A 27781-nucleotide genomic window follows, 5' to 3' on the forward strand; every position below is an offset into this window, starting at 1 on the left:
ATGCACTTTATAGGCCAAGATACTTGGCAAAACAGCGTGGTAGTTTATGATTTTTAAAAAACGACATAAGTTTGACCCAATGTGCTCACTGCACTCACCTCTCAACAGACGTTAGACAATTCCCCCAAACCTACACACAGGGGTGCTAAAAGCTTGATTTTCCTTACACCTTCCCTGGAGTTACACTGTTTTGGCCCCGGGGGCTATTCTCTCACACACACACACATATATATATATTTTTTTGTGTGTGTTAATGGAGATTGCCGCAAAACACATTTCCCCAGTAGATTCTAATCAAGTTTTCTGAAGCTACTTCGATGGGCAATTGTATCATACACAATATTATATAATACAGTATAACGTTATGATCATTATAATATGACAATACATTACAATGCTTGAAAAATAAATAGCATAGGTGCAATCAAATTAACAATATAGCTTCTACCTTAGACTTCTTTTTTTTTTCAAGTATCCTATGACATTAGATATCTAGCCTTGTCGATGTTCAAAGTCTAGTGAACCAACAGGACGCGCAGTCTAGTGAGCCACCTGTGATGTGAAATAAGAAACCTGCATTTGGTCACAGAAAAGTGTAGTGGGGAGGAGAGAATTAAAAGTGAGTAAGGGGAGAAGCTCGTAGGCGACAGTCACTTTTCAAACCAGTCTGCAGGTGGTAGACTATCCCTCATCGAATAGTTTTTATTTTTTTTGCATGATGTAACAAAGATTGTTTTCTCAACGAAAATAAAGTAATTGTAAGGGAATAGCACGGTGGCGTAGCCAGTTTATTTTCAATGTAGCTGGACACGGAATAGTTTCTCTGTTGACTCTGAAGCCAGCCTATACTTTACACGCAGCTCTCCATTTTTCAAAGGATAATGATGGACTTCAAATGGACCCTAATGAGTAATTAAATGCTATGAAAATAGGGGTGCCTATTCAATTTAAGTATTTCTCATTCATTCATACGCGTTTGGCGCTATAATTATGGATAATTTTTTCAGGAGAAAGAGGATATTGAAAACTCTCCTGAGCTTGTCTCTCGTTTTTGCGTCTTTAGTGATGATTTCAAAGTTCAAGCTTGTGGATAACAGCATCAAGGACGATATGGAGGTTAAAAGCATGGGACACGCCGCTTGGTGTGGACCTGAGTGTGATTTATACAAAGGAAAACGCATATTGAAAAGCAGTTTGGGAAACTACTCGCCGCCAGTTATTGGTGATGATTTGGATGCGCCACGGATGACCGTCTCCAACACTACTGCGTCTACTTGGGATGTACACGTTATGAACTGCAGTGAAGATTCAGCCGTAAGGGAAAACGATTGGTTTCGCCGTTTGGACACGAGGTTCCACCAGTTTGTGTTACATAGACATTGTCGATATTTCCCGATGTTGATAAACCATCCGGATAAGTGCAGGAATGGAGACGTGCACTTGCTCATGGTGGTGAAATCCGTTATAGAACAGCATGATAGGCGAGAGGCAGTGCGCAATACCTGGGGTAGGGAACAAACAATTGATGGTAAGAGAATAAAAACGCTGTTTCTCCTTGGAAGCGCTACAAATGGCAAAGACACTAAAAACCTTCAAAAGTTGATTGAGTATGAGGACATGATATATGGAGACATTCTCCAATGGGATTTTATGGACACATTTTTCAACCTCACCTTGAAAGAGGTAAATTTTCTGAAATGGTTTGATATTCACTGCTGCAGTGCCAAGTTTATATTCAAAGGGGATGATGACGTTTTCGTTAATACAAATAACTTGCTGGAACTTATTCGTTTCAAGACTGAGGACCGCAAAGTTCTAAATGTATTTGTTGGGGACACCATCTCCAAAGCCATCCCCATCAGAAACCGGCAGAGCAAATATTACATCCCCAAAGAGCTGTTTGACAGACCGTACCCACCTTATGTTGGTGGTGGTGGGTTTTTAATGTCCTCACAATTAGCTCGAAGACTGTTCGTGGTTTCAGAGGACTTGGAGCTCTATCCGATTGATGATGTCTTTTTGGGAATGTGCCTCCAGAAGCTTCACTTGGCACCTGAGATGCACCCGGGATTTAGGACCTTTGGCATCATGAAACGCAGAGTGAGCCCAATGAACAGCGAACCGTGCTTTTTCAAAAACCTAATCGTAGTCCATAAACTGAGCCCTCAGGAGCTACTCATGATGTGGAGCGTAGTAGAAAATAAGGAGCTGGTTTGCGCCAAAAGGACTGCACCATGAGTGTCAACCTACAGCTCAAAAGGACTCAAAAGGTTATGCAAAAATAATGTAAGATTTTATAATTGAATTGTAATATTTGTATGTAGGCCTAGTAGTGCACTAAAAATATCCAACTAAGAAAGAATGTGAGAACAATCATGCAGTGATTTTTTTTTAAACAAATGTTTATGAATGACATTCTTTCATTCTCACCTACCTGTTTGTTAATGTTTTTCTAATGTAGATAGGTAGACCCAAATCCCAACAGGAAAACCAAAAAAGTAAATGCACATTCCTTAGGTCTACAAGATGAACCACTTTTTCAGCCAAATCTGTAAATAAATGGCAGCCTTTGACACTGAAAACCCCTTTTCATGCTACAGTTTTAGTGCTTTTGAGATGATGGATGTGTTAGTAACACAGAAAAGGTGGAGATTACATGAAAATATAATTAGGTACAAAATCTATAACACATTGAATTATATTTTAAGAGTCAAAACTTGTTTTTGGATTGATGTTTGTAACACATTCAATAAATATGTATTTGTTATATCAGTGTTTGACTGTAGTGCTGGGTAAGAGTTGAGGGCTGCTAGGTGGATATCAAACACTAATTGTTGGTGTAGAAGTGTTGGTGTAGAACATTACAACAGGTGCCTCTAAAATACATCTTTGACATCTCAAACTAACCAGAAAAAGAGCAACATCAGCACTGTCCAGCTTCATTTAGCTTCATTTAATCAAACATGGATGTTTCAATCTGTGCACAAAATGGTTGTACATCTACAGTCAATACTGATGGATATGTACTCAAAATACAGAAGGACAATATATACACCTACGTAATTGAATAAATAAGAGACAAACCTAAGTCACTAATGCAACATTATAAAGGTTTAGGGCCCTATTCCGTGTTGTGGAGAACCAGTGGCAGTTCTAGACCATTTCAACTGGGGGGGGGGGGGGGCAAGCTGGGACAGTTGTACTGTTAGAAGGGCCAGCTACATTAGACGTTATTGTTGTCATCATTTTCTTCACTGCATTGCAGGCAAAAGACCATGTTCATAATCACCATCGTTGCCACTGTCTAATAATGGATGTAAAAAAAGTCATGTAAAAATGATTTAATACTCCACGGTTAGGGGGGCCACAAGGGGGTCCATAATTGTAGTCACAGGGTGACATGATGATCGATGTTTGGCTGGCATTTTACAAATAAAAAATGTTTCCATATCTGTGAGCTGTTGGATAGAGCGCAGTACCAAGACCAGAATGTTGGATAGAGCGCGGTACCAAGACCAGAATGTTGTATAGAGCGCAGTACCAAGACCAGAATGTTGGATAGAGCGCAGTACCAAGACCAGAATGTTGTATAGAGCGCAGTACCAAGACCAGAATGTTGGATAGAGCGCGGTACCAAGACCAGAATGTTGGATAGAGCGCAGTACCAAGACCAGAATGTTGGATAGAGCGCGGTACCAAGACCAGAATGTTGTATAGAGCGCAGTACCAAGACCAGAATGTTGGATAGAGCGCGGTACCAAGACCAGAATGTTGGATAGAGCGCAGTACCAAGACCAGAATGTTGGATAGAGCGCAGTACCAAGACCAGAATGTTGGATAGAGCGCAGTACCAAGACCAGAATGTTGGATAGAGCGCAGTACCATGACCAGAATGTTGGATAGAGCGCGGTACCAAGACCAGAATGGGCTCATTCGCTATAATGCATTTTTCTTTTGTGTGACAAAAGCATCAGTAGAGTTGAAAATGCAATGGAACCCCATTTAACTTGTATATTTTATTCGGTACATGGGAATGTAACCGCAAAAGCATACCTTTATCCACAACAAGTAGGGTCGAAGGGGGTAACCAGCTCCCCTAAGAACAATGTCCAATTGCTGACCCAAAAAAGCAATGTTTGGAGAAATAAAAATGGCATGTGGATTAAGGTCATCAACTATAAAGCTAAATAAATGGCTACAGTCTACACTTCTTCAGTAATTTCATGAAATGTTGTTTTTAGAAAAGTGGCGTTTTTTAAAGTACCGGGGTAATTGGCCCGGTACATTTATTTAGAAATTCTTTAGTAAGTAATACTTAAAACGCTTGGTCTAGTTGTCTTATTAGAATTGTTTTAATTAAATATGGGGGGGGAAAGGTGTAGCACGTCACCATTAATATACCGCACTATGAGGAGATTTGATGTAAAGTCCTTTTTAACTGACCTGCACATGAGCTTTCTTTGTTCTTTCTTTGTTGTTCCTTTTCCATACAACTGAATTAAACATACAACTGAACTAAACATGATTTGAATAATGCAAGATTTTAAATCCCAGCAGTCTTTGAACTGACATTCAGGAGCAAAAGGTTTTCAATAGTTGTTTTTAATGAATTAAAACAAATATTAATTGCAATATAATATTGGAATGGAATATAACTAATAACATTAAATAACATTGGTATTGAACATTTAATAACAATACCTTAAATAATTAATTCAGTGTAACATTGATGTGGCAACTCTTATGCTCGATTCTAATTTGTACAAAGGTCCAAAATAAATCTATCCACAGTAAAATTGGAGCACAGCTCATGAGCCCACACAATACCCCATAATGACACAGCAAAAACCGGTTTTTCGAAATTTTTGAAAATGTTTTTTTTTTAACCCTGAAATAACTCATTTAAGTAAATATTCAGAGTGACCATCGGGTTCTTGATCACCTCCCTAAAAATGGATTTGATTAGATAAGACGTGAAATGTAAACAGATACCATGCATAGAGCTAGTTGTAATGTAATGCTACACTCAGGTAGTCATTGACTTTGGAGTAATAGATAAATATATTAGAATTTGTACTATATTATAATAATTTAGTATACAGTATACTCATATATATTTGAGTATAATAATGTAGTAATATATTGCAGTAATATTCAGTGTCCCTCCATCTGACAGACACAGGGGGAAGGGAAATGAATCCATCCCTCCCTAGTCAGGATGTCAACATAGAGCTGTGGCCCCAAACTCTAACATCTCCTTCCCTCATTTGCTCTCCTACTGGTGTAGGGTGACTACATAGTTGGGGCTAAAGCCATTTGATTGAAACATATCATGTCATTTCAGATTAGTGATTGTAAAGGAAAGGAGACAGAGGAAGGAAGGTATTTCATACTGTTGGGATGGTACTGTGGTCCATCCTAATTCCTGGCTCCTGGACAATCTAGGGTCCCCTTGTGCAGGCCCTTGTGTGAGAAGACTGGGGCAGGGACGATTGGGTGTGGGTTCACAGTTTCAAAGGAATCCTCCCCCCTTTGTCCATGGCCTTGCTCCTACCCCCCACCCACCACGCCTGCTTCAGCTTAGCCACACTGCCAGGCTTCCCAGTACACAGGAGAAAGAGAAGAGAATGACCCACCACCACCATGAGGATATACTGAGTGTGTTCATGGGATTCTCTGCCTCAAACCCTATTACAGGGGCTGAGTCACTGGCTTACTGGTGCTCTTCCATACCGTCCCTAGGAGTGGTGCGTCACTTGAGTGGGTTGAGTCAATGACGTGATCTTCCTGTCGTGTGCCGTGGGGGAGATCTTTGTGGGCTATACTCTGCCTTGTCTCAGGATGGTAAGTTGGTGGTTGAAGATATCCCTCTAGTGGTGTGGGGGCTGTGATTTGGCAAAGTGGGTGTGGTTACATCCTGCCTGTTTGGCCCTGTCCGGGGGTATCATCGGACGGGGCCACAGTGTCTCCTGACCCCTCCTGTCTCAGCCTCGAGTATTTATGCTGTAATAGTTTGTGTCGGGGGGCTAGGTTCAATCTGTTACATCTGGAGTATTTCTCCTGTCTTATCCGGTGTCCTGTGTGAATTTAAGTATGCTCTCTCGAATTCTCTCTTTTTCTCTTTCTTTCACTCTCTCAGAGGACCTGAGCCCTAGGACCATGCCTCGGGACTACCTGGCATGATGACTACTTGCTGTCCCCAGTCCACCTAGTCGTGCTGCTGCACCAGTTTCAAATGTTCTGCCTGCGGCTATGTTCACCGGACGTGCTACCTGTCCCAGACCTGCTGTTTTCAACTCTCTAGAGACAGCAGGAGCGGTAGAGAGGCTATGAAATGCCAACTGATATTTACTCTTGAGGTGCTGACTTGTTGCACCCTCTACAACCACTGTGATTATTATTATTTGACCCTGCTGGTCATCTATGAACATTTGAACATCTTGGCCATGTTCTGTTATAATCACCCAGCACAGCCAGAAGAGGACTGGCCACCCCTCAGAGCCTGGTTCCTCTTTAGGTTTCTTCCTAGGTTCCGGCCTTTCTAGAAAGTTGTTCCTAGCCACCGTGCTACTACACCTGCATTGCTTGCTGTTTGGGGTTTTAGGCTGGGTTTCTGTACAGCACTTTGTGACATCAGCTGATGTAAGAAGGGCTTTATAAAATACATTTGATTGTATACAGTTAAACTGCAAGGCAAGCAGGTTGTACAGTGTTTGAATGCTGGCTGTGTGTGGGCACATGTTTGGAGTATGGGCATATGTAAGGTGTCCACTCATTCTGCTCAGAGTGGGTGACAATGCTCTTTGGTGAGGACATTTCACTTGTGTTATAAAATACATTTGACCAAGATAAACATGATTACTCTGAATCGTTCAGTGGGGCCTTTCTCTAACATTTCATGAATAGTATATGGAAAAAGTCAGATTTCGTAATATATTACATCCGATAATAAGCATAGAGCTCGGTTGACAGAGCGGTGCAGCTTTCTCGCAGCAACTGAGGATTTTACCTGTTGTGGTGGTTGTCTTCAAAGTTGTTTCCGCGGGTCGCAAAGTTAGCACAATGAGCTGAATTAAATGTAAAAGGCTTTGAAAAAAAGCTTGCGGTATGCTCATTGCTCCGTTTACATTTCAGAGATGAACTTGTTTTTGTGAGAATTTAGAAAAACAGGAATTTTGTATATGAAAAGTGTTTACTAAAATATTGAAATACTACATGTCATGTCTCAAAATCTATATCCATCTTACTTCTATATTGTTATATGTCTTGTGGATTCGATAAGAAAGATGACGAGTTCAAGAGGAAAGTGAGCCTGTCAGGTAGTTAATTCTCGCACAGCATCCAGACGAGCTGAAGCAATGCTCCCTTACTTTTGACCACTTTTTTCCCCCTCTGGCCTCCATTGATTTAGTCACCCTAATTTTGGCCACCCGACAAGGGTAAAAACTCCAAAATACATTTGAACAGATTTTCAGAGACATGTGGTTTGACCATTGTTTATTTAGAGGAGGATCTACACAAACATACAATTTACCCATTGGTCAACATATGCATGTTTGATTGGACACAAAGGACATCTGAAAGAACATGAAGGTGCCTGTGCTGGCAGAGGTTAGGAGGAAGGGAAAGGACAACAGAAACGTTCAGTGAAAGAGTGTTAACAGATTAAATGCAGTCAAGCATGTTACTTGAGCACATACTGATCATTCACATGCACTCATTAGTTTTGCATTTTGAAAGCATTGCTGGCCTTTCCAGTTTTTATGAACTCCCGAATATGCAAACACATTATTTACTACACTCCAAATTGACATAAGTCACCATTTCAATGCACCTCTTGGTATGAGACAGGAACACTGCTCTATATTTGACCAACAGGTAGCATGGGCCCATTCCATGGGTCTAACACTAGCCCAGGCTTTTGGGTGGAAGAGCAGGGGGGGGGGGGTAAATGCGTGTATGAATGGCTTACCTTGTGCCTGCTGGGCTCACTGCGATACCGCAGTCCTCCGTGAGTTCTGTTTACAGCCCTCTCTGCCCATGAGGTGAGCCTTCCAGGCCTGGAGGACAAAGGGCAAGTCAGTCTGCTGTTGACCTGCGAGTCCCCTGACTCTCTCCCTCTATCCCTCCCCTGTGCAGCAGCACTGTGGGCCGGTGTCAGACCCCTAATGGCCGACTTGGCTTCAACACTGGGGCTTTTCATCTGGCACACCAGGCGAGGGCCTGGGCTGCAGAGGTTAAACTGCTACTGAGAGTTTTCCTTGCCGAAAGTAAGAAGAAGTGTGTGAGAGGTGATGGAGAATGAATGGGGCAGAGCTGCTTGAGAGCTTCAGTGCTTCTTAAAAAAAATCTGAGGACAATGTCCGTGTGTGAGGAGGACACTGTCCTTGTGTGAAGAGAGTCATCGTCGTTGAAAGACACAGTTTCTTGACTGTCCGATACACATGACAACAGGAGATGGATGTCACCAAACAAGTTCCAAATGTTATATAGAGAAGAGTCGCTCACTGTCAAATTTCCCCAAAAAGGAGGCTTAGTGTAGAACATGCATTGATCATGCAGCTCAAATGTTCTATTCAAATATCCTTTATTAAACAGCATCTTTTACTATTTACGCTTTTTTTGTTTTATGTCCATATGCACTTGACAATCGACTGCCTACCTATTTGAAAACCATGAGTGGTGCAGAAGTCTAAGGCCCTGCACCTCAGTGCTGGAGGCGTCACTGTAGACCCTGGTTCCATTCCAGACTGCATCACAACCGGCCGTGATTGGGAGTCCCATAGTGCGGCGCACAATTGGCTCAGCGTCGTCCGGGTTAGTATTTGGCCGGGGTAGCCCATCATTGTAAATAAGAATTTATTCTTAACTGACTTGCCTAGTTAAATACAATTTTAATAAAGAAATCAAATATGGTCATTCATAGCCAGACCATATCGAATATGGGAATTACTACACTCAAATGAATGATTCACTATTTTAAAGTTACTGTTTTTATAGGTCTTTCTACTACAGCAGGGACACATGATTACTTCAATCTGATAAATGCCCTTTGTATGTGAACTATGTATGCTAACATGTTGGCCATGCTTTGGGCTATTTCAGCAGCTGAAGGTGTTTATTTTGCCCCTTGAACACGAAGGCATTTCATTACTTAAGTGGACAGGCAACGTGGCAGTATCAGATGGAGGGATTGAGTACGGAAGGATTGAGTACGGAAGGAGGCGCTTGGCCGTAACACCAAGCTGCATGATTGACGAGGGAAAACAAAGGCAAAAAACAGCAGAGAAGAAAACCAAAAGGCGACACCGCGATCACCGTTTTCACGGCATAACAGTCAAGTGCATCCAAAATCCATCTTGACCTTCCCAATCACAGGGAAGTGAATGGACTGAACGGATTAGTTCGGACTGCGTGACCCTTACAGAAAAAAACACATGATATCACATGATTTCATGTCAAATTTAACATATGAAATCATGTTTTTAGAACTCTTCACAGTAATCACGTTCTCAGATCTGTAGTTTCATGTTCTGTACAGGTCACATACTTATCACATTACCTTCACATTTTTGAAACACTTCACATGTGATCATGTGAAATCCATGTGTTTTTTCTGTACCGGGACTCGTGTCCATATTTTCTAAATGCTGTTATTGATATTTAATACTCTCACGGTCACTTTACCATGTGGGAGAATTTGGAAAATGGATAGGGTTGTGGAGGTTGTCACATTTAAGACATTGAATACACAGGCCATTATAAGTGCATATGACATTTTAAGTTCACATCTCTATGTCAAATGGCCATCTCTTTAATAATACTTCATTTTTTTATCCCTCCATAATAAATCAGAATGCAAAAGAGTTGTCACATTTTCTTTTGCTTTGGATTAATAAAATTGCTCTTTTGACCCGAGGGCTTTGAGTCCGGCATGACAGACAATGGTTTCCACACAGCTGTTTGGTCCTCAAGCCTAAAACATTAGCAGCACTCGGAGTGGTGGGAGATTGAAAGGCAGCCCAATAACAGAGGCAGGAAAGGAAAAAGGCAAGGTAAAACTAGGTTTGTGCCAGTGGTTGTGAATCTCCTTAGATTTTCTAAACCACCTTTATGTCCATCTACATACTTAGCATTTTAGCCTACTGCCTCATTCACCTTAGGCCTGTATCACTTTTTTTTTCTCACCTCAAATGGAGACGCAGGCAAAACTAAACGCCACATGCAGCGTTTACCGTGAATGTGGTCTCTGCGAATGCCTAAATATTAAGAAAACTGATCCCAAGTGATCATTTTAATACAATTGAATGTAATGCTGGCATATTTCTTGTTGTGTCGAGAAGTACTGCAAATAATTTCATATCTTACATGCAGTTAGTCTAACAGTGACTTGCTCCAGTGAAAAGGACCAAGGCCGAGTGCAACAGAATCTCAGCTCCTATCCGGGTATGAAGTTGTTGTGACACAACGGACAATGGTTAAAGCCTTTGCCCGAGACAGGGGCCGAAAGAAAAGAGAAACATGCATTGCCCAGCACAGAACTCCAAAATGCCCACAGAAAATGACAGATGAAATCCCTGTAAGAGCTTAATCTGAAACATGGCAATGTGGCATGGTGTACAACGGAGAAGTAAGGATATACACTATATATACAAATGTATGTGTACACCACTTCAAAATAGTGGATTAGTGGCCCCTTTGCTCCAGTGAAGGGAAATCTTAACGCTACAGCATACGTGCACAAAGTGAGGTCTATACAAAAATGGTTTGTCGAGATCGGTGTGGAAGAACTTGACTGGCCTGCACAGAGCCCTAACCTCAACCCTATTGAATGCCTTTGGGATGAATTAGAACGCCAACTGTGAACCAGGTCTAATCACCCAACATCAGTGCAACACCTGACCTCACTAATGCTCTTGTGGCTGAATGGAAGCAAGTCCCTGCGGCAATGTTCCAACATCTAGTGAAAGCCTTCCCAGAAGAGTGGAGGCTGTTGTAGCAGTAAAGGGGGGACCAACTCCATATTAATCCCCATGACACAAGCAGGTGTCCACATACTTTTAGTAATTTAGTATATGTTGAATGTCTCTGTAGTTGGCCTGGCAAAACAAACATGTTCAGAGTTGATTTCCTAGTTGATGTTGTGGTTTCTATTTATTACAACATTACCATGGTATTGTTTTATATGTTCCCATTCGCTCTCAAACCGAAAGGATGTTGTCTATACATATTATTCAGCACTATTCAAGCGATTGGACACATAGGTTGAATTCCACAATATCACCGCCGTGGAGTGATGTTACCTCTCAGTGAGAATGTTTCCTTTCTACCAGTCATTTACACAGTACTGTTTTAATGAGCTTACTTGACACCCCTACTGGCTTCACTGTTAAGAGCCCTTGAGGGTTAATAGGCAGACATGAATGAAAGAATAACAAAAGCGTACAAGAGTCAAGCACAAAAGACTCAATACCTTTGGCTGTGAGAATACACTTGTTTACAAAGACTACAAGAAAGGAAGGGATTCTGGCAAGCATGGACTAATGCTGGATCAAGGGTTTGGCAGGGTTAGCTGTTGGCAAGGTTAGCAGTTAGCAGGGTTAGCATAGTTAGCAGGGCACAGCTTTTTGCTTACCTTTAGTTTGTTTGAAAATGTACTTTGATTTCTTTGAAAGATGTTTTGTTTGACAGTTATATCCCCCGCCCTCTTTGAGCCTGAAGGCCAAAGCTGACCCCTTTTTTCCCTCCCCACTCAGACTCTTTACTGGTTCGATTCCAGGCTGTATCACAACCAGCCGTGATCGGAAGTTCCATAGGGCGGTGCACAATTGGACCAGCGTCGGCCAGGTTAGGGGAGGGTTTGGCTGGGGTAGGTCATCATTGTAAATAAGAATTTGTTCTTAACTGACTTGTCTAGTTAAATAAAGGTTAAATAAAGCTGTTAGCAGGGTTAGGATCTAGCAGGTTTTTCTATTAGCATAGTTAGCCGTTAGCATAGTTAGACGGTGCTAGATGAGCATTGAGACTGATGGTTGCAGACAGGGCTCTGGGTGTGGCGGGTGAGCTTGTCCGTGAGCACGGCCTCTGAGCACCGGGGGCACTGGCTGAACCCAGCCCTGTTCTCACACTCCCCCAACAGGTGCTCTGTGAGGCTGATTATCTGAACCACCTGAGACACACAACATCCTCCAGAAATAAACACTTCAGCCTCCAAAACAAGGACACACAAAACCACACGTCAATGTGTCTACACTGCACGGTCATATCCTCACTCCACCCAAAGCTCCTCCTGGTTCCCCATCATCCTCATGCTATTTCATCAATTATGGGACATTATCATTTCATAGATAGTTAACTTCCAAGGCCACTTGCAAGTAACTTCTATGTAAATCCAGTTTGGAGCCATGCTGGCATTTGCCTACCTGTCTACATTGGTCACAGCGGCGCAGCAATAGTGCAGGTCCAGTCCATCTTCAGTGAAGGACTCATCCTTATCACCACAGAACATACAGAGACAAACACATTTAGAATATATATATAGGCTGAAACGCATTAAGAAACACACACTGGCTGAAACACATTGTAAACATACACACTAACTGAAACACAATGAGAATATACACACACATGCTGAAACAATAATATACACAGGTTGATACCAATTCAGAATATACACACGCTGAAACATATTGAGAATGTACACATGCTGAAACACATTATGAATGTGCATTCTACAGAAAGACATTCTATGTTCCCCATTAGGTGTTTTGCATTATTAGATGCATGAGGCAATTGAAACAGAATTTCAGTCAGCTTCATAGCTTGAAAGCTTTCAGATGTTGCTGTGCATCAACACTCACTTGTCTAAGTGGTTGACAACTGAAGACTGGTCATCTCCTGCATCTGCCAGGTTGTTTTGGGAAGCCTTTTTGACACCTGCAAAGCAACAGGGACACATTTCTCAGCTGTCACTACAAATGTAAAGGGACAGTGTACTGTAGTCCTTAAAAGAATGCCTCACATAGTGGTGCAACCAGCATTCTACCATAAGAACAAAGAATGTGATGCACAATGGGTTTTGGCCAAAATGAAACCTGGTTCGTGTACGTTTTGTGACGACCCTCCCACTCTGTCTGCCGTATTATGTCTTTGTTCTTGTTTCCTTATTAGGATGCCGGTGGGCGGAGTTGGGGAGGGTCGTCAGCTACATGGGAAACACCTGGGCCAGGTGTGTCCCAGGATAAATAGACCTCTTCCACATTCATGGAGGAGACTCTCCATGCAGACACCTTTGTAGATTGTGTTGTGGTTCTTGGTGGCCTTTTGTTTGTTTGCATTGGCACCTTTCAACACCCTGCATTATCACATACATGCATGCAAAACACTCACTTACACTACTGATTACTGATTACACACACCATTGTATATTTTCCTTAGTTGCTTTGGTTAATAAATATATATTTTGTTACTCCTTATCTCCACGTTGTCTCCCTTTGTTACGGGCTTTGAGCCGGTTCGTGACAGTTTGAACAGTGGTTGAGGATAGGGTTCTTTCAACCTCCATACAGACCTATTTGTATAGCTTTTACAGCCTCCTTTTCCTGTCCTTTGGTGTTTCTCTTCTCCTTTATGCAAAACCCCCCTGCAAATTCAACTTCTTGCAGAAATACAGCACATACGGTCTAAAACGTTCTGTAACACCATATAACTGTGCTTATATCCCAATGCATTTTACCAAGCAATGGTACATATGATGAATTGTCTTTTGAAAATATTCAATCAATACCATGGAGTGTATTATGTGTGTGATTATACAGTGGTTTATACAATGGAAATCCAGTACAGTGGAATATGGGGAGTGGAATGAGGGCACAACAAGGAGTGACACAGACACGCTGGCCTGTTGAAGGAAATTAGGTAATAGGTGCAGTGATGACAGCTCCACCTACACTGATCTCCTTCAAGGCAGCCAGCTACTCCTGAAGACTGCGGATCTCTTTCTTCCCCTCCTGCTGTGTGCCTCCCTCCTTTGACTTCTGAAACAAAATGAAAGAAGCATATTGAAACACTTAATGCCACGGTATACGTCCGTCCTTCTCTAACAGCCCAGTCATGTCTGGGAGCCTTGCAGATAGACTCCACTGCAATGATGAAAATGTGTCCTTAATTCCCCCAGTGAGACATGGCCAGACGTTACTCAGTGGAACATTACTTAATAGCAGCACGGTCGTTACTTAATGGGACTGGGATACCCTGCTCTCTAATGAGGTAAGGGAACACAAGCGACGGAAAAGAAACAGCTCGTCACCCATCCCTCAACAACTGAGCATGTCCAACGTTACGTCATGACTCATTCAAACAGACGGGCCTCGCCTTGGATTCTACCGGCTGCCTGTCGATCCTGGCGAAGCCGTCAGAGATGTTCTCGTGGAGGATGTTCGTGCGCGTGTCGTTGGCCAGGAGGTAGTAGGGGATGGCGTTCTTGTGCAGGCGGTAAATGGCCAGGACGATGCGCACGGCCGTCTCTCTCACCTCCGTCGAGCTGTGCTTCAGTGCACCTGTACAGAACTGACAAAGAGGCAGAGAGAGAACAAGAGCCTTTAGAGAGCTGAAACCGAAACAAAAAGACTAAGGGCTGGTTTACCAGACACAGATTACTTCTAATACTGGACAAAAAAAATCATGCTCAATGGAGAATCTTTATTTGTGTCTGGGAAACCACCTTTAACAGCCTTAACAGAAATTAAAAAAAAAAAAAAAAAATTAAATGAGGATAGCTTGCTAAAAAAACTATAACACACTTATAGTTTAGCATGAGTTTAGCATGATGCACCTCTCTACACAGAGGATGAAATACGAAAGGAGGTTGCATGGCAGAAAGAGGGTAGCGTATTAGCACCCGAAAAAGCCTGCATATGTGATTGTTTAAACCAACAGTATTATATTACTATAGTCTGATGAGATTGATAGCCCAATAGCCGTCATAGCATATCTGCTCGAGAGCATTTACCTCAAAAGGTAAACTGTGTACAAAGGGCACCTCTCCTCTCCCTGAGTCAATGGGCTGGGGACAGGCATCCATTATTCTCTGTTGTCTCTCTCTGCTTCTCATTTTAATTACAGGAAATTCAATCACCTCTTTGCTCCGGCTCCATCTCCCAGGTAACAGGAGGGGAAAGGGAGAAATGTATCAGTCCTCGGACCAAGGGGGGCTAACCCGGCTAGCCCTGCACTGAGCCAAGAAAGCCAAGAGCAAGCTAGGTGCAGGCTCATTATATTCACAAAAGAGAATGGGGAAATGGTAGGCTCAACTCCCATTGAGGACCATTGTTTGAATTGCAGTCAAAATCAGGGCTCATGTCATGGTGGTCAATGATGGAGGCATTAAACTAGGAAATCATGCTATAGGTTATCTTAAACAAATATGACTTGAGTCAGACGGCAACAGATGCACAATCCAGACCTCTTTAGGTTTGTTCCTACTAGTTATAGACTATTGTTATAGAACTACACTAGTCCCAAGCTGCCTTGCAGTACCCATCATAGTCTTTGTTCGATGTAAGAGGGAGCCCAATGAGGAAGGTGTGAAACTCAAGCACTGCGGCTCAGTTGCATAATACACCATTGTTCATTGAGACGACATAGGCCTGAGGATGGACATGAAGCCTTCACCTCACAATAGCAATCAGGTGTGTTTACCAAACCGGAAAACTGGGTCTGGGAATTCCCTTTTTTGACCGAAACACCGATTCTGATCCAACACCTCACTGACTGAACACACAGGCCCCTACTCCCCAGGTGGCAGTGATTATTTACTGTAACAAGTTTCTCATCAGTCTATCAAAGATCTTAAACTTGTGGATGTGATAGAACACTTTTTCAGTAGAGTGTCCTTAACCGAAGTCAAACAGCATGATCTGCTATTCAAAGTTACTAAAACTCGGCAACAATTTCAACTGGATGATTAGATTACATTGTCGTGAGCCTGGATCCTGGTACTTTACGCCGTTTGCGGCAAGTTCGAATCCCAGGGGAGATCCCGGGGGAATTACATTTATTTTGGCAGTGTGTTCCAAAGCGAATTGCATCCAAAACCTTAAATGAAGATTACAGACACTATATGTTTAAATGAAGAGGGTATGGATCTTGGAGTCCCTCTCAGAACAACACATAGGCTACTGCTACAGGAGTGTAACGTTAGAGCTGCCGGAGCGATGCGCTGTCACTTCTCAGAATGTTGCTTTATTTATTCATTTCACCTTTATTTAACCAGGTAGGCAAGTCGAGAACAAGTTCTCATTTACAATTGCGACCTGGCCAAGGTAAAGCAAAGCAGTTCAACACGTACAACACGGCGTTACACATGGAGTAAAATAAACATACAGTCAATAATACAGTAGAAAAATAAGTCTATATACGATGTGAGCAAATGAGGTGAGATAAGGGAGGTAAAGGCAAAAAAGGCCATGGTGGCGAAGTAAATACAATATAGCAAGTAAAACACTGGAATTGTACATTTGCAGTGGAAGAATGTGCAATGTAGAAATACAAATAATGGGGTGCAAAGGAGCTAAATAAATAAATACAGTAGGGGAGGAGGTAGTGGTTTGGGCTAAATTATAGATGGGCTATGTAGGTGCAGTAATCTGTGAGCTGGTCTGACAGCTGGTGGTTAAAGCTAGTGAGGGAGATAAGTGTTTCCAGTTTCAGAGATTGTTGTAGTTCGTTCCAGTCATTGGCAGCAGAGAACTGGAAGGAGAGGCGGCCAAATGAATAATTGTTTTTGGGGGTGACCAGAGAGATATACCTGCTGGAGCGCGTGCTACAGGTGGGTGCTGCTATGGTGACCAGCGAGCTGAGATAAGGGGGGACTTTACCTAGCAGGGTCTTGTAGATGACCTGGAGCGGGTGGGTTTGGCGACGAGTATGAAGCGAGGGCCAGCCAACGAGAGCATACAGGTAGCAGTGGGGGGTAGTATTTGGGGCTTTAGTGACAAAACGAATGGCACTGTGATAGACTGCATCCAATTTGTTGAGTAGGATATTGGAGGCTATTTTGTAAATGACAACGCCAAAGTCGAGGATTGGTAGGATGGTCAGTTTTACGAGGGTATGTTTGGCAGCATGGGTGAAGGATGCTTTGTTGCAAAATAGGAAGCCAATTCTAGATGTAACTTTGGATTGGAGATTTTTGATGTGAGTCTGGAAGGAGTATACAGAATGGTGTCGTCTGCGTAGAGGTGGATCAGAGAATCACCAGCAGCAAGAGCGACATCATTGATGGATACAGAGAAGAGAGTTGGCCCAAGAATTGAACCCTGTGGCACCCTCACAGAGACTGCCAGAGGCCAGGACAACAGGCCCTCTGATTTGACACACTGAACTCTATCAGAGAAGTAGTTGGTGAACCAGGAAAGGCAATCATTTGAGAAACCAAGGCTATCGAGTCTGCCGATGAGAATGTGGTGACAGAGTCGAAAGCCTTGGCCAGGTCAATGAATACGGCTGCACAGTATTGTTTCTGAACAATGGCGGTTAAGATATTGTTTAGGACCTTGAGCGTGGCTGAGGTGCACCCATGACCAGCTCTGAAACCAGATTGCATAGCGGAGAAGGTGCGGATGGGATTCGAAGTGGTCGGTGATCTGTTTGTTGATTTGGCTTTCGAAGACCTTAGAATGGCAGGGTAGGATAGATATAGGTCGGTAGCAGTTTGTGTCAAGAGTGTCCCCCCTTTGAAGAGGGGGATGACCGCAGCTGCTTTCCAATCTTTGGGAATCTCAGACAACACGAAAGAGGTTGAACAGGCTAGTAATAGGGGTTGCAACAATTTCGGCAGATCATTTTTAGAAAGAAAGGGTCCAGATTGTCTAACCCGGGTGATTTGTAAGGATCCAGATTTTGCCGCTCTTTCAGAACATCAGCTGACTGGATTTGGGAGAAGGAGAAATGGCGAAGGCTTGGGCGAGTTGCTGTGGGGGGGTACAGTACAGTAGACCGGGGTAGCGGTAGGTGGAAAGCCTGGCAAGCCATAGAAAAATGCTTATTGAAATTCTCAATTATAGTGGATTTTTCTGTGGTGACAGTTTCCTATCCTCAGTGCAGTGGGCAGCTGGGAGGTGGTGTTCGTATTCTCCATGGACTTTACAGTGTCCCAGAACTTCCTGTGTATACTGGTTTCTAACTTCCCTGAAAAGTTGCATATCACAGGGGCTGTTCGATGCTAATGCAGAACGCCATAGGATGTTTTGTGTTGGTTAAGGGCAGTCAGGTCTGGAGAAAACCAAGGGCTATATCTGTTCCTTGTTCTACATTTCTTGAATGGGGCATGCCTATTTAAGATTATTTAAATAACCATGCATCCTCTACAGACTGGATGAGGTCAATATCCTTCCAGGATACCCGGGCCAGGTCGATTAGAAAGGCCTGCTCGCTGAAGTGTTTCAGGGACCGTTTGACAGTGATGAGTGGAGGTCGCTTGACCGCTGACCCATTACGGATGTAGGCAATGAGGCAGTGATTGCTGAGATCTTGGTTGAAAACAGCAGAGGTGTATTTAGAGGGCAAGTTGGTTAGGATGATATCTACAAGGGTGCCCGTGTTTACGACTTTGGGGCGGTACCTGGTAGCTTCATTGATAATTTGTGTGAGATTGAGGGCATCAAGCTTAGATTGTAGGATGGCTGGGGTGTTAAGCATGTTCCAGTTTAGGTCACCTAGCAGCACGAGCTCTGAAAATAGATGGGGGGCAATCAGTTCACATATGGTGTCCAAAGCACAGCTGGGGGCAGAGGCTGGTCTATAGTAGGCGGCAACGGTGAGAGACTTGTTTTTAGAGAGTTGGATTTTTTAAAGTAGAAGTTCAAATTCTTTTGGGACAGACCTGAATAGTATGACAGAACTCTGCAGGCTATCTCTGCAGTAGATTGCAACTCCGCCCCCTTTGGGACATTCCATCTTGTCTGAAAAGGTTGTAGTTATGGATGGAGATTTCAGAGTTTTTGGGGGTCTTCCTAAGCCAGGATTCAGACACGACTAGGACATCCGGGTTGGCAGAGTGTGCTAAAGCAGTGAGTAAAACAAACTTAGGGAGGAGGCTTAACATGCATGAAACCAAGGCTATTACGGTTACAGAAGCCATCAAAAGACAGTGCCTGGGGAATAGGAGTGGAGCTAGGTAATGCAGGGCCTGGATTCACCTCTACATCACCAGAGGAACAGAGGAGGAGTAGGATAAGGGTACGGCTAAAAGCTATGAGAATTGGTCGTCTAGGACGTCCGGAACAGAGAGTAAAAGGAGGTTTCTGGGGGCGATAAAATAGCTTCAAGGTATAATGTACAGACAAAGGTATGGTAGGATGTGAATACAGTGAAGGTAAACCTAGGCATTGAGTGATGATGAGAGCGATATTGTGTCTAGAAACATCACTGAAACCAGGTGATGTCATCGCATGTGTGGGTGGTGGAACTGAGAGGTTGGATAAGGTATAATGAGCAGGGCTAGAGGCTCTACAGTGAAATAGGCTAATAAACACTAACCAGAACAGCAATGGATAAGGCATATTGACATTAAGGAGAGACATGCTTAGCCGAGTGATCATAAGGGTCCAGTGAGTAGTGAGGTTGGTTGGGGTCACGGCGATTCAGACAGCTAACCGGGCCATCGGTAGCAAGCTGGCAGAGGATGGAGGTCTGTTTTTAGCCACCTCGTGCGTTTCCATCAGTAGATGAGTGGGGTTCCGTGTGGTAGAGGGGACTAATCCAAATGGCAAATAGATAGTGATAGTGACCCAAGAAAATTGTCCGATAGATCTATTCAGATAGCTGTCTTATCGGCTGCTAACGATTAGCGGGCCGCAGATGGGCGTTCAGGTTACGTCGCGACGGAGGTGCCAGTTGGATAACTCCCTCGGGCAGATAACGTCGGTAAACCAGTCATGAAGGCCCAGTGGGGCTCCGCGTCGGCAGTAAAACGTGTCCGGATAGGCGATTGTAGCCCAGAAGTGGCTGATGGAACTCTTCAGCTGGCTAGCTCCGGAATAATTGCTGTTTGCTCCGGGACCGACGTAAGCAATAGTCACTCGGATAGCAGCTAGCTAGCTGCAAGATCCAGGTGTAAATGTACGGAGCTTGTGGTAGAAATCCGGGAATATGGAGAGAAAATAGGTCCGGTATGCTCTGGTCTGAGTCGCGTAGTACAAAACTGGCTAACTTTTCGAGCTAAATGATAGCTGATGACCATCAACCGTGGTTAGCTGAATACTAACGTTAGGCAGTAAACTGGCGAGCTTCTGGTTAGCTTCTATTGTGGATTTCAGATTTGAGGTGAATAATACTTTTTTGTTGTTTTTTTAATTGGTGAGGCGGGTTGCAAGAGAGTGTTTTGAAGTTGAGAAAAAAATATATATATAAAAAGATATGCGAAGAAAATATATATTGTCAACTTCTGTCTGCAATTGCATTAATAAAGGTTTTTAAATTATTTAATTAAAGATAGTCTGAATGCAAATTTCACCAATGAGCCAATGATTGACAAGGAACAATTAACGAACCCCAACATTAGAGGCAATGAAGCCTTCAAAACTGCTTCAGCATATCAAATCCAATCACCGTGCACTTAAAGACAGACCTGTTGAATTCTTTGAGCAAAAGAAAACGTGAACAAGGACAGACGCAAGTCTTGAAAGCCACTGCATCAACAAATGTGGCTGCACTGAGTGTGTTATAGTTAGTGGCCAGCCGTATTGCTAAGGCCAAGAAGCCTTTCACTATTGGCAAGGAGATGATTCTACCTGCTGCTAAGGACATTTGCCGTGAACCCTTGGGAGAGGCTGCCGCTAAAAAGATAGCACAGGTTCCTCTTTCGGCTACCACCGTCACTAGGCGAATTGATGAAATAGCGGAGGACGTTGAGGGACAATTGTTAGAGAGGCTTAACGAGTCACCGTGGTATGAAATCCAGGTTGACAAATCTACCGATGTCGACAACAAGGCAATACTGCTGGTTTATGTGCGATATATATTTCAGGATGATGTGCATGCGGATATGTTGTGTGCGCTTCCCTGCCGACAAACAAAACGGCCGCAGGACTATTCAAGTTTTTGGATGATTACATGTCAGGAAAATTGGATTGGTCATTCTTTGTTGGTGTACGCACGGATGGGGCTGCTGCCATGACAGGACAGCTGTCTGGTTTCACTACCCGGGTTAAAGAGGTTGCGCCTGAATGTGAGTCTACGCACTGTGTCATTCACAGAGAAATGCTGGCTAGCTGAAAAAAATGTCACCTGAATTTAACGTAGTATTGAATGATGCTATCAAAGTTATCAATCACATCAAAGCATACACCCATAACTCCCGTCTGTTTGGGAAGCTTTGTGAGGAGATGGACACAGAGCACAAACGCCTTCTCTTATACACAGAAGTCAGATGGCTATCTATGGGGAGATCACTTGCCAGAGTGTTTGAGTTATGAAAAAAAGTCACCGCTGGCAGCACATTTCAATGACGAGGAATGGGTCGCAAAACTCGCTTACCTTTGCGACATATTCAACCTGCTCAACAAACTCATTCTGTCGCTTCAGGGGAGAATGACAACTGCCTTTAAGTTGGCAGATAAAGTGGCTGCATTCAAAGCCAAACTGGAACTGTGGGGACGACGAGTGGACAGGGGCATATTTGACATGTTCCAAACATTAGCGGCGATTTTGGGAGAGGCTGAGACTGGGCCGTCGTTCTCCCAGCTGCTGTGCTTCGCTGTCAAAAGAGTTCGAGCTTTACTTCCCAACCGCCAAGACCCACAAAGTGTGAAGGAATGGATCCACAAGCCATTTGTGAATGAAAGAAGATCGACTCCTTGAGATTGCAAATGACGGTGACCTTAAAAGTATGTTTGAGAACTTAATCTCTGCCGACCTTCTGGATTAAAATCAAGGCTGAATATCCTGAGATAGCTAGCCACAAAAGCACTAAAAACGTTGCTTTTTCAACATCCCTATCCCTGCGAACCGGGCTTTTCCGCAACGACGGTAACAAAAACAAAATGACGGTGTAGGCTGGACATTAGAATGTCACAAACTAAAATGTTATGAAAAAGTGGCTATACTAAAGTTATAGGCCTAATCAATATTCCGTCTGGTCTTGTTGAGGACGGCTGCCTTAGACCACTGTGCCACTCAGGAGGCCCTACTACATTGTTGAGGGAGATGGCACATAAGCATTCAGCTGAACCTTTGTACCTGCTGTAAACAGTGTATGCGACAAATACACTTTATTTGATTTATGTTTTGACCAAATAGATGTCAATATTTGGGCTCTTATAGGGTTGGAGACTCCTGCTGGCTATGCATCTCAATGTGCACTTGTCTACTACCCACATGGAGGTCCTCTGTAGCCCAGTTGGTAGAGCATGGCGTGTGCAACTTTAAAATAAAGATAGCCTCATTGGCGTTGCCCGTGCTGTCACAGACGCCCTAATAGGCCTCTATATATCTCTATGGTGTCAATTGTTTCAGTTATGACCATTTCGGTTTGGACAATTGACTTATTTTGGACTATGGGGATTCTTTGGACTAAAGAATCCCCATAGCTAACATATGGCTGGCTATCTTTCATTTGGACAGATATACATTCCAGTTTTAGTCCCAAAACTTAACTTTACATATTTCTTGACACATTAGATTTTCTTATTGAAGCTTCTTACATTTTTTTTGTTATTTTACCAACTTGCTCGCTAATTTTCTCCAAAATGTTTGCAGACTACTCACCATGTGGTCATGCTGGAGAGGGGTGCAATCCCATCACCTGGTGATATTTGTAGGGGTGTGGCTTAAGGCACATTCATTATACAGTCTTTTAATGTGTGTGTTTTGGTATCGACATCAAAAGGTGGGACAGAATTTTTTTGAGAAAGATGCTTAAAAGTAAATAAAATCACTAATTAGATCAATTTCTTCCAATGTAATAATATAACAACTCTTGATATAGTGTTAAAAATCACGAAGATTTGGAGGGTTTGGGACAACCACCTCTCAATAGAAATAGGTGTATAAACATTGAGTTGTACTATGTACTTGTACATTGTACAATATTCAGTTAACAATATGTTTGTTATTGCCTTGGGCTGAATTACAGATATAATGATGTAAAAAAAAAAATCCTAAATTTGAAGACTTAACTGTTTTTATAAATGTGTGACCTGCAATTTGCAAAACGTCTGTAGAATCCCCCATACACGTGTGTTTTTTGTTTGTTTTTAGGCCATGTGGTGTGCCAAGAAGGACTGCAAACAAACAACAGCAGTTTTCAACAAACCAATTCCAGTCGTATGCACGGAACAAGCAGTATACGGAAAACATGCCCTCCCAATATTGCCTCTGAATACAATGCTAACCCCAAAAGTTCTCAGCAAACATTGAAAACAGCCGACACAAAGGAGTCAGGTGCCAGTGCTAGCAGTCAGCAAGCACAAACATGCAAATACAGGCCACTGAGGAGAGTAGCATCTGTGTCTCTTCAACTTCAGAGATGGACTCTGGTGCAGAACCTAACAATTTGCTCCCGCCTATCATAAAGTCAGCGGTGAAGCAGAGGCAGGTCAAAAGAGGTCTGTCGTAAACTATAGAGGACAGACAATGGCACTGCCCACTCTGTCAACACTTAAATAGTTAACACATAGATACTAGGTCACTGTTGGAAGTGAAGAGACAGAGAGAGAGACAAAAATAACATACATCATCCAAGCAGGCACTCCTGGGACTTCGCTAATTGCATTCTCCGGGACATGAGTTTCAATAGGCGCTGACCCGACCTGACCACCCTGGCTGCCGGGTCTGTCTTCTTCCCAGGCCTGTTCATGCTCTCCAAGAAATGCCTCAAATACATCCCTGCACTAAGGTGGAGCAAAGGGGATGAGGTCAGTGTCAACCGGGTTGGTGTTCTCCGTTCAGGCGATCATGGCCTCCTCAACTGGTTACATCACAGCCTCCTCCTGTGAAGACATCATCAAGCATCAGTATTGGCTGACCAGCACCTACATCCTCTTTGCCATGCACTACTTTGTGTATGAAATCTATGCTATGGTCATGAGCTACTGGTACGAGCAACGGGTCAAGGATCACAAAGCAGACAGCGGCGCCAAACGCCTGGGTGCGGCCCTGGCCTGCGACGCAAGTTCCTCATTGTGCTCCAGCACGTAGTCATGGTCACTGTGTGCTTCCCCATCTCTGTGTTCTGGCGACAGGACAAGGGGGATTACTTTCAGGGCATCATGTTACGGGCTGAACTCAGCACACCGTCGGTCTGTCCTGGAAAGATCCTTAACCACTACAAACAGCAACACACTCCCCTGGACAAAGTGAATGGGGCTACAATGCTGCAGTGTTAATTTTGCCACTCTGTTAAAGATTTAGACTAGTCTTGAATATGATTAAGTCACATTTTTGTAATTTGAATAATCACTTAGTCTAGTTATTGTCAAAATGATGAAAACATTTTAGGCCATTTTAGTCAATTACACTGAACAAAAATATAAACACAACATGCAACAATTTCTAAGATTTTACTGATTTACATTACATATAAGGAAATTAGTAAATTGAAATAAATTCATTAGGCCCGAATCTATGGATTTCACGACTGGGAATACAGACATGCATCTTTTCGTCACAGATACACTATATATACAAATGTATGTGGACACCGCTTCAAATCAAATGTTATTTGTCACATGCGCTGAATAAAACAGGTGTAGACCTCACTGTGAAATGCTTACTTACGAGCGCTTAACCAACAATGCAGCTCAAGAAATAGAGTTAATAAATATTTAATAAATAAAATTAAGTTTAAAAAAAGTAACACAAGACATTTACATAACAATAACGAGGCTATATACAGATGATACCGGGACCGGGTCAATGTGCGGGGGTGCAGGTTAGGGGGGGGGGGGACATTTGATTTGCTGTCTTCAGCAGTCGAATGGCTTGGGGGTATAAGCTGTTCAGAAGTCTTTTGGACCTAGACTTGGCGCTCCGGTACCACTTGCCCTTGTGGTAGCAGAGAGAACAGTCCATGACTAGGGTGGCTGGAGTCTTTGGAAATTTTTAGGGCCTTCCTCTGACACTGCCTAGTATATAGGTCCTGGATGTTAGGAAGCTTGGCCCCAGTGATGTACTGGGCAGTACGCACTACCCTCTGTAGTGCCTTATGGTCAGATGCCGAGCAGTTACCATACCAGGCGATGATGCAACCAGTCAGGTATGACAACATACCATTCAGCTACACCCCATACCACATTCAGCTACACCCGTTGCTGACAGGTATATAAACTCGAGCACACAGCCATGCAATCTCTATAGACAAATATTGGCAGTTTAATGGCCTTACTGAAGAGCTGAGTGACTTTCAATGTGGCACCGTCATAGGATGCCACCTTTGCAACAAGTCAGTTCAATTTCTGTTTTTGTGCTGTTATTGTGAAATGTAAACGTCTATGAGCAACAACGGCTCAGTCGCGAAGTGGTAGGCCACACAAGCTCACAGAATGTGACTGCCGAGTGCTGAAGCGCATAGCTCGTAGAAATTGTCTGTCATCAGATGCAACACTTCCAATCTGCCTCCGGAAGCAACGTCAGAGCAATAATTGTTCGTCGGAATCTTCTGAAATGTGTTTTTTCCATGGCCGAGCAGCCGCACACAAGCCTAAGATCACCTTGCACAATGACAAGCGTCGGCTGGAATGGTGTAAGCTCGCCGCCAGTGGAAACGCCTTCTCTGGAGTGATGAATCACGCTTCACCATCTGGCAGTCCAACGAATGAATCTGGGTTTGGTTTGTCCGAATGGTCTGGGGCTGTTTTTCATGGTTCGGGCGTAACCTCTTATTCCAGTGAAGGGAAATCGTAACACTACAGCAAACAATGACAATTTTGTGCTTCTAACTTTTTGGCAACCGTTTGGGGAAGGCTCTTTGCTCTTTCAGCATGACAATACACCCGTGCACAAAGGTAGGTCTATACAGAAATGGTTTGTCGAGATTGGTATGGAAGAACTTCACTGGCCTGCACAGAGCCCTGACCTCAACCCCATCAAACAACTTTGGGATGAATTGGGCGAGCCAGGCCTAATCGCCCAACATCAGTGGCCGACCTCACTAATTCTCTTGTGACTGAATGGAAGCAAGTCCCCCAGCAATGTTCCAACATCTAGTGGAAGAATGGAGGCTGTTACAGCAGCAAAACGGGGATCAACTCCATTTTAATGCCCATGATTTTGGATTGAGATGTTCGTCGAGCAGATGTCCACATACTTTTAGGCATGTAGTATATGGATCAGAAAACCAGTCAGTATCTGGTGTAACTACCATTTGCCTCATGCAGTGTGACACATCTCCTTCGCATAGAGTTGATCAGGCTGTTGAGTGCTTCTACACCTGCATTGCTTGCTGTTTTGGGTTATAGGCTGGGTTTCTGTACAGCACTTTGATATATCAGCTGATGTAAGAAGGGCTATATAAATACATTTGATTTGATTTGATTGTGGCCTGTGGAATATTGTCCCTGGATATTGGGGGGAACTGGAAAACACTGTTGTACACATTGCCAGAGCATCCCAAACATGCTCAATGTGTGACATGACTAGTGAGTATGCAGGCCATGGAGGAACTGGGACATTTTCAGCTTCCAATACTTGTGTACAGATCCTTGCAACATGGGGCTGTGCATTAGGAGCTAAAACCAGGAATTTGAAGATTTAATTAACCCCAGAATGGGTACACAGTCCCTGGACACGACAGAAGTGAATATGAAAAAGATCCAGGGTACCAAATTACGTTTCATGCTGACACATTTTCGGACCAGAACATATTTTTAACCTTTATTTAATAAAAGTACAGTACTTTTCTATGGAGCAATTGTTGTGCCTTAGTTCTGCATTCTAGGAAATGTTAAATGTATCAATATCATGTTTGTATAATCCCCTACTAAGCAAGCATACTAAAGGAGTTTATGAACTAAACAAACATAAAAAGTACATTCCTACTCAGCTTGTGGGTCATTTCCAGAATATGAACCAGTTTGATTTCTGGAATACCGTTACGGACCATTTAAAAACATTTAAAAAAAAACATCCTTAATGAAGTCCAAATAGTCTTTATGTCATCTTGTTAAGTCATTGAGTTATTGGTGACAGATGGCTTGTATGCGTAATAGATGAAGTGTGGGGGACCACTCGGACTAACAAAGAACCATTCATGTCTTGGGTTGGAGTTCAACTGAGTTCTTAACGGTTCCACAGGGCATGAGCAGTGATCTAAGAGGGCTGAGTCGTCAAAAAGTAAAAAAGAAGAGAAAAACCTGACCAGAGCTGAGATGGTGATGGTAGCCAAATACAGACTCTCTCTCTCTGAAGACTTTTCCCTCATTTATTCACACACACATGCACATGCACACACACAGTCCAGAAGCTACACTACCACAACAATGTGACACCTCAAATGTTGGCAAAGCCTACTTTTGCTCATCTTTTCTTGTCCGAGTGAGGGACTGTAAATCAAGAGGACTCTATGTGTTCTGAAAGATGAGACGTTGAGGATTATAATAAATACCTCTGATGCCATACAAGAAAACCACAAACCCGTGAGTCAAAACGGGCACTTCACCTTTCAACTCATGTAATTTACAGTTTCGACGACTATGATCGCTATGTTTCATGTACAGTTACAAGTATGACATGGCATCATACCCTGGGTTGTCCTGAACAGAATGATCCTGTTTGCCATATTGTG

At 43.1% G+C, this 27781-nt stretch overlaps 1 protein-coding gene, 1 long non-coding RNA gene and 1 pseudogene across 2 annotated transcripts; 2 read left to right on the forward strand and 1 right to left on the reverse strand.

The window, feature by feature from the left end:
* The first annotated feature begins 608 nt into the window (after window positions 1–608).
* On the forward strand, window positions 609–2767 carry LOC135527556 (UDP-GlcNAc:betaGal beta-1,3-N-acetylglucosaminyltransferase 7-like). Its single transcript, XM_064956052.1, has one exon. The coding sequence runs from the start codon at window positions 991–993 to the stop codon at window positions 2236–2238; it is 1248 nt and encodes a 415-aa protein (XP_064812124.1). The 5' UTR covers window positions 609–990; the 3' UTR covers window positions 2239–2767.
* A 4719-nt stretch (window positions 2768–7486) lies between these two features.
* On the reverse strand, window positions 7487–14034 carry LOC135528180 (uncharacterized). Its single transcript, XR_010453515.1, has 4 exons — window positions 13950–14034; window positions 12861–12936; window positions 12423–12490; window positions 7487–8060 (listed from the first exon to the last, which is right to left on the reverse strand). It is a non-coding gene; the product is annotated as an uncharacterized LOC135528180 (long non-coding RNA).
* Window positions 14035–23473: 9439 nt separating this feature from the next.
* On the forward strand, window positions 23474–24386 carry LOC135527455 (ceramide synthase-like; annotated as a pseudogene).
* The last annotated feature ends 3395 nt before the right edge of the window (window positions 24387–27781 follow it).

Source organism: Oncorhynchus masou, chromosome 33 (assembly GCF_036934945.1).
Source record: "Oncorhynchus masou masou isolate Uvic2021 chromosome 33, UVic_Omas_1.1, whole genome shotgun sequence".
Lineage (NCBI taxonomy): Eukaryota > Metazoa > Chordata > Actinopteri > Salmoniformes > Salmonidae > Oncorhynchus > Oncorhynchus masou.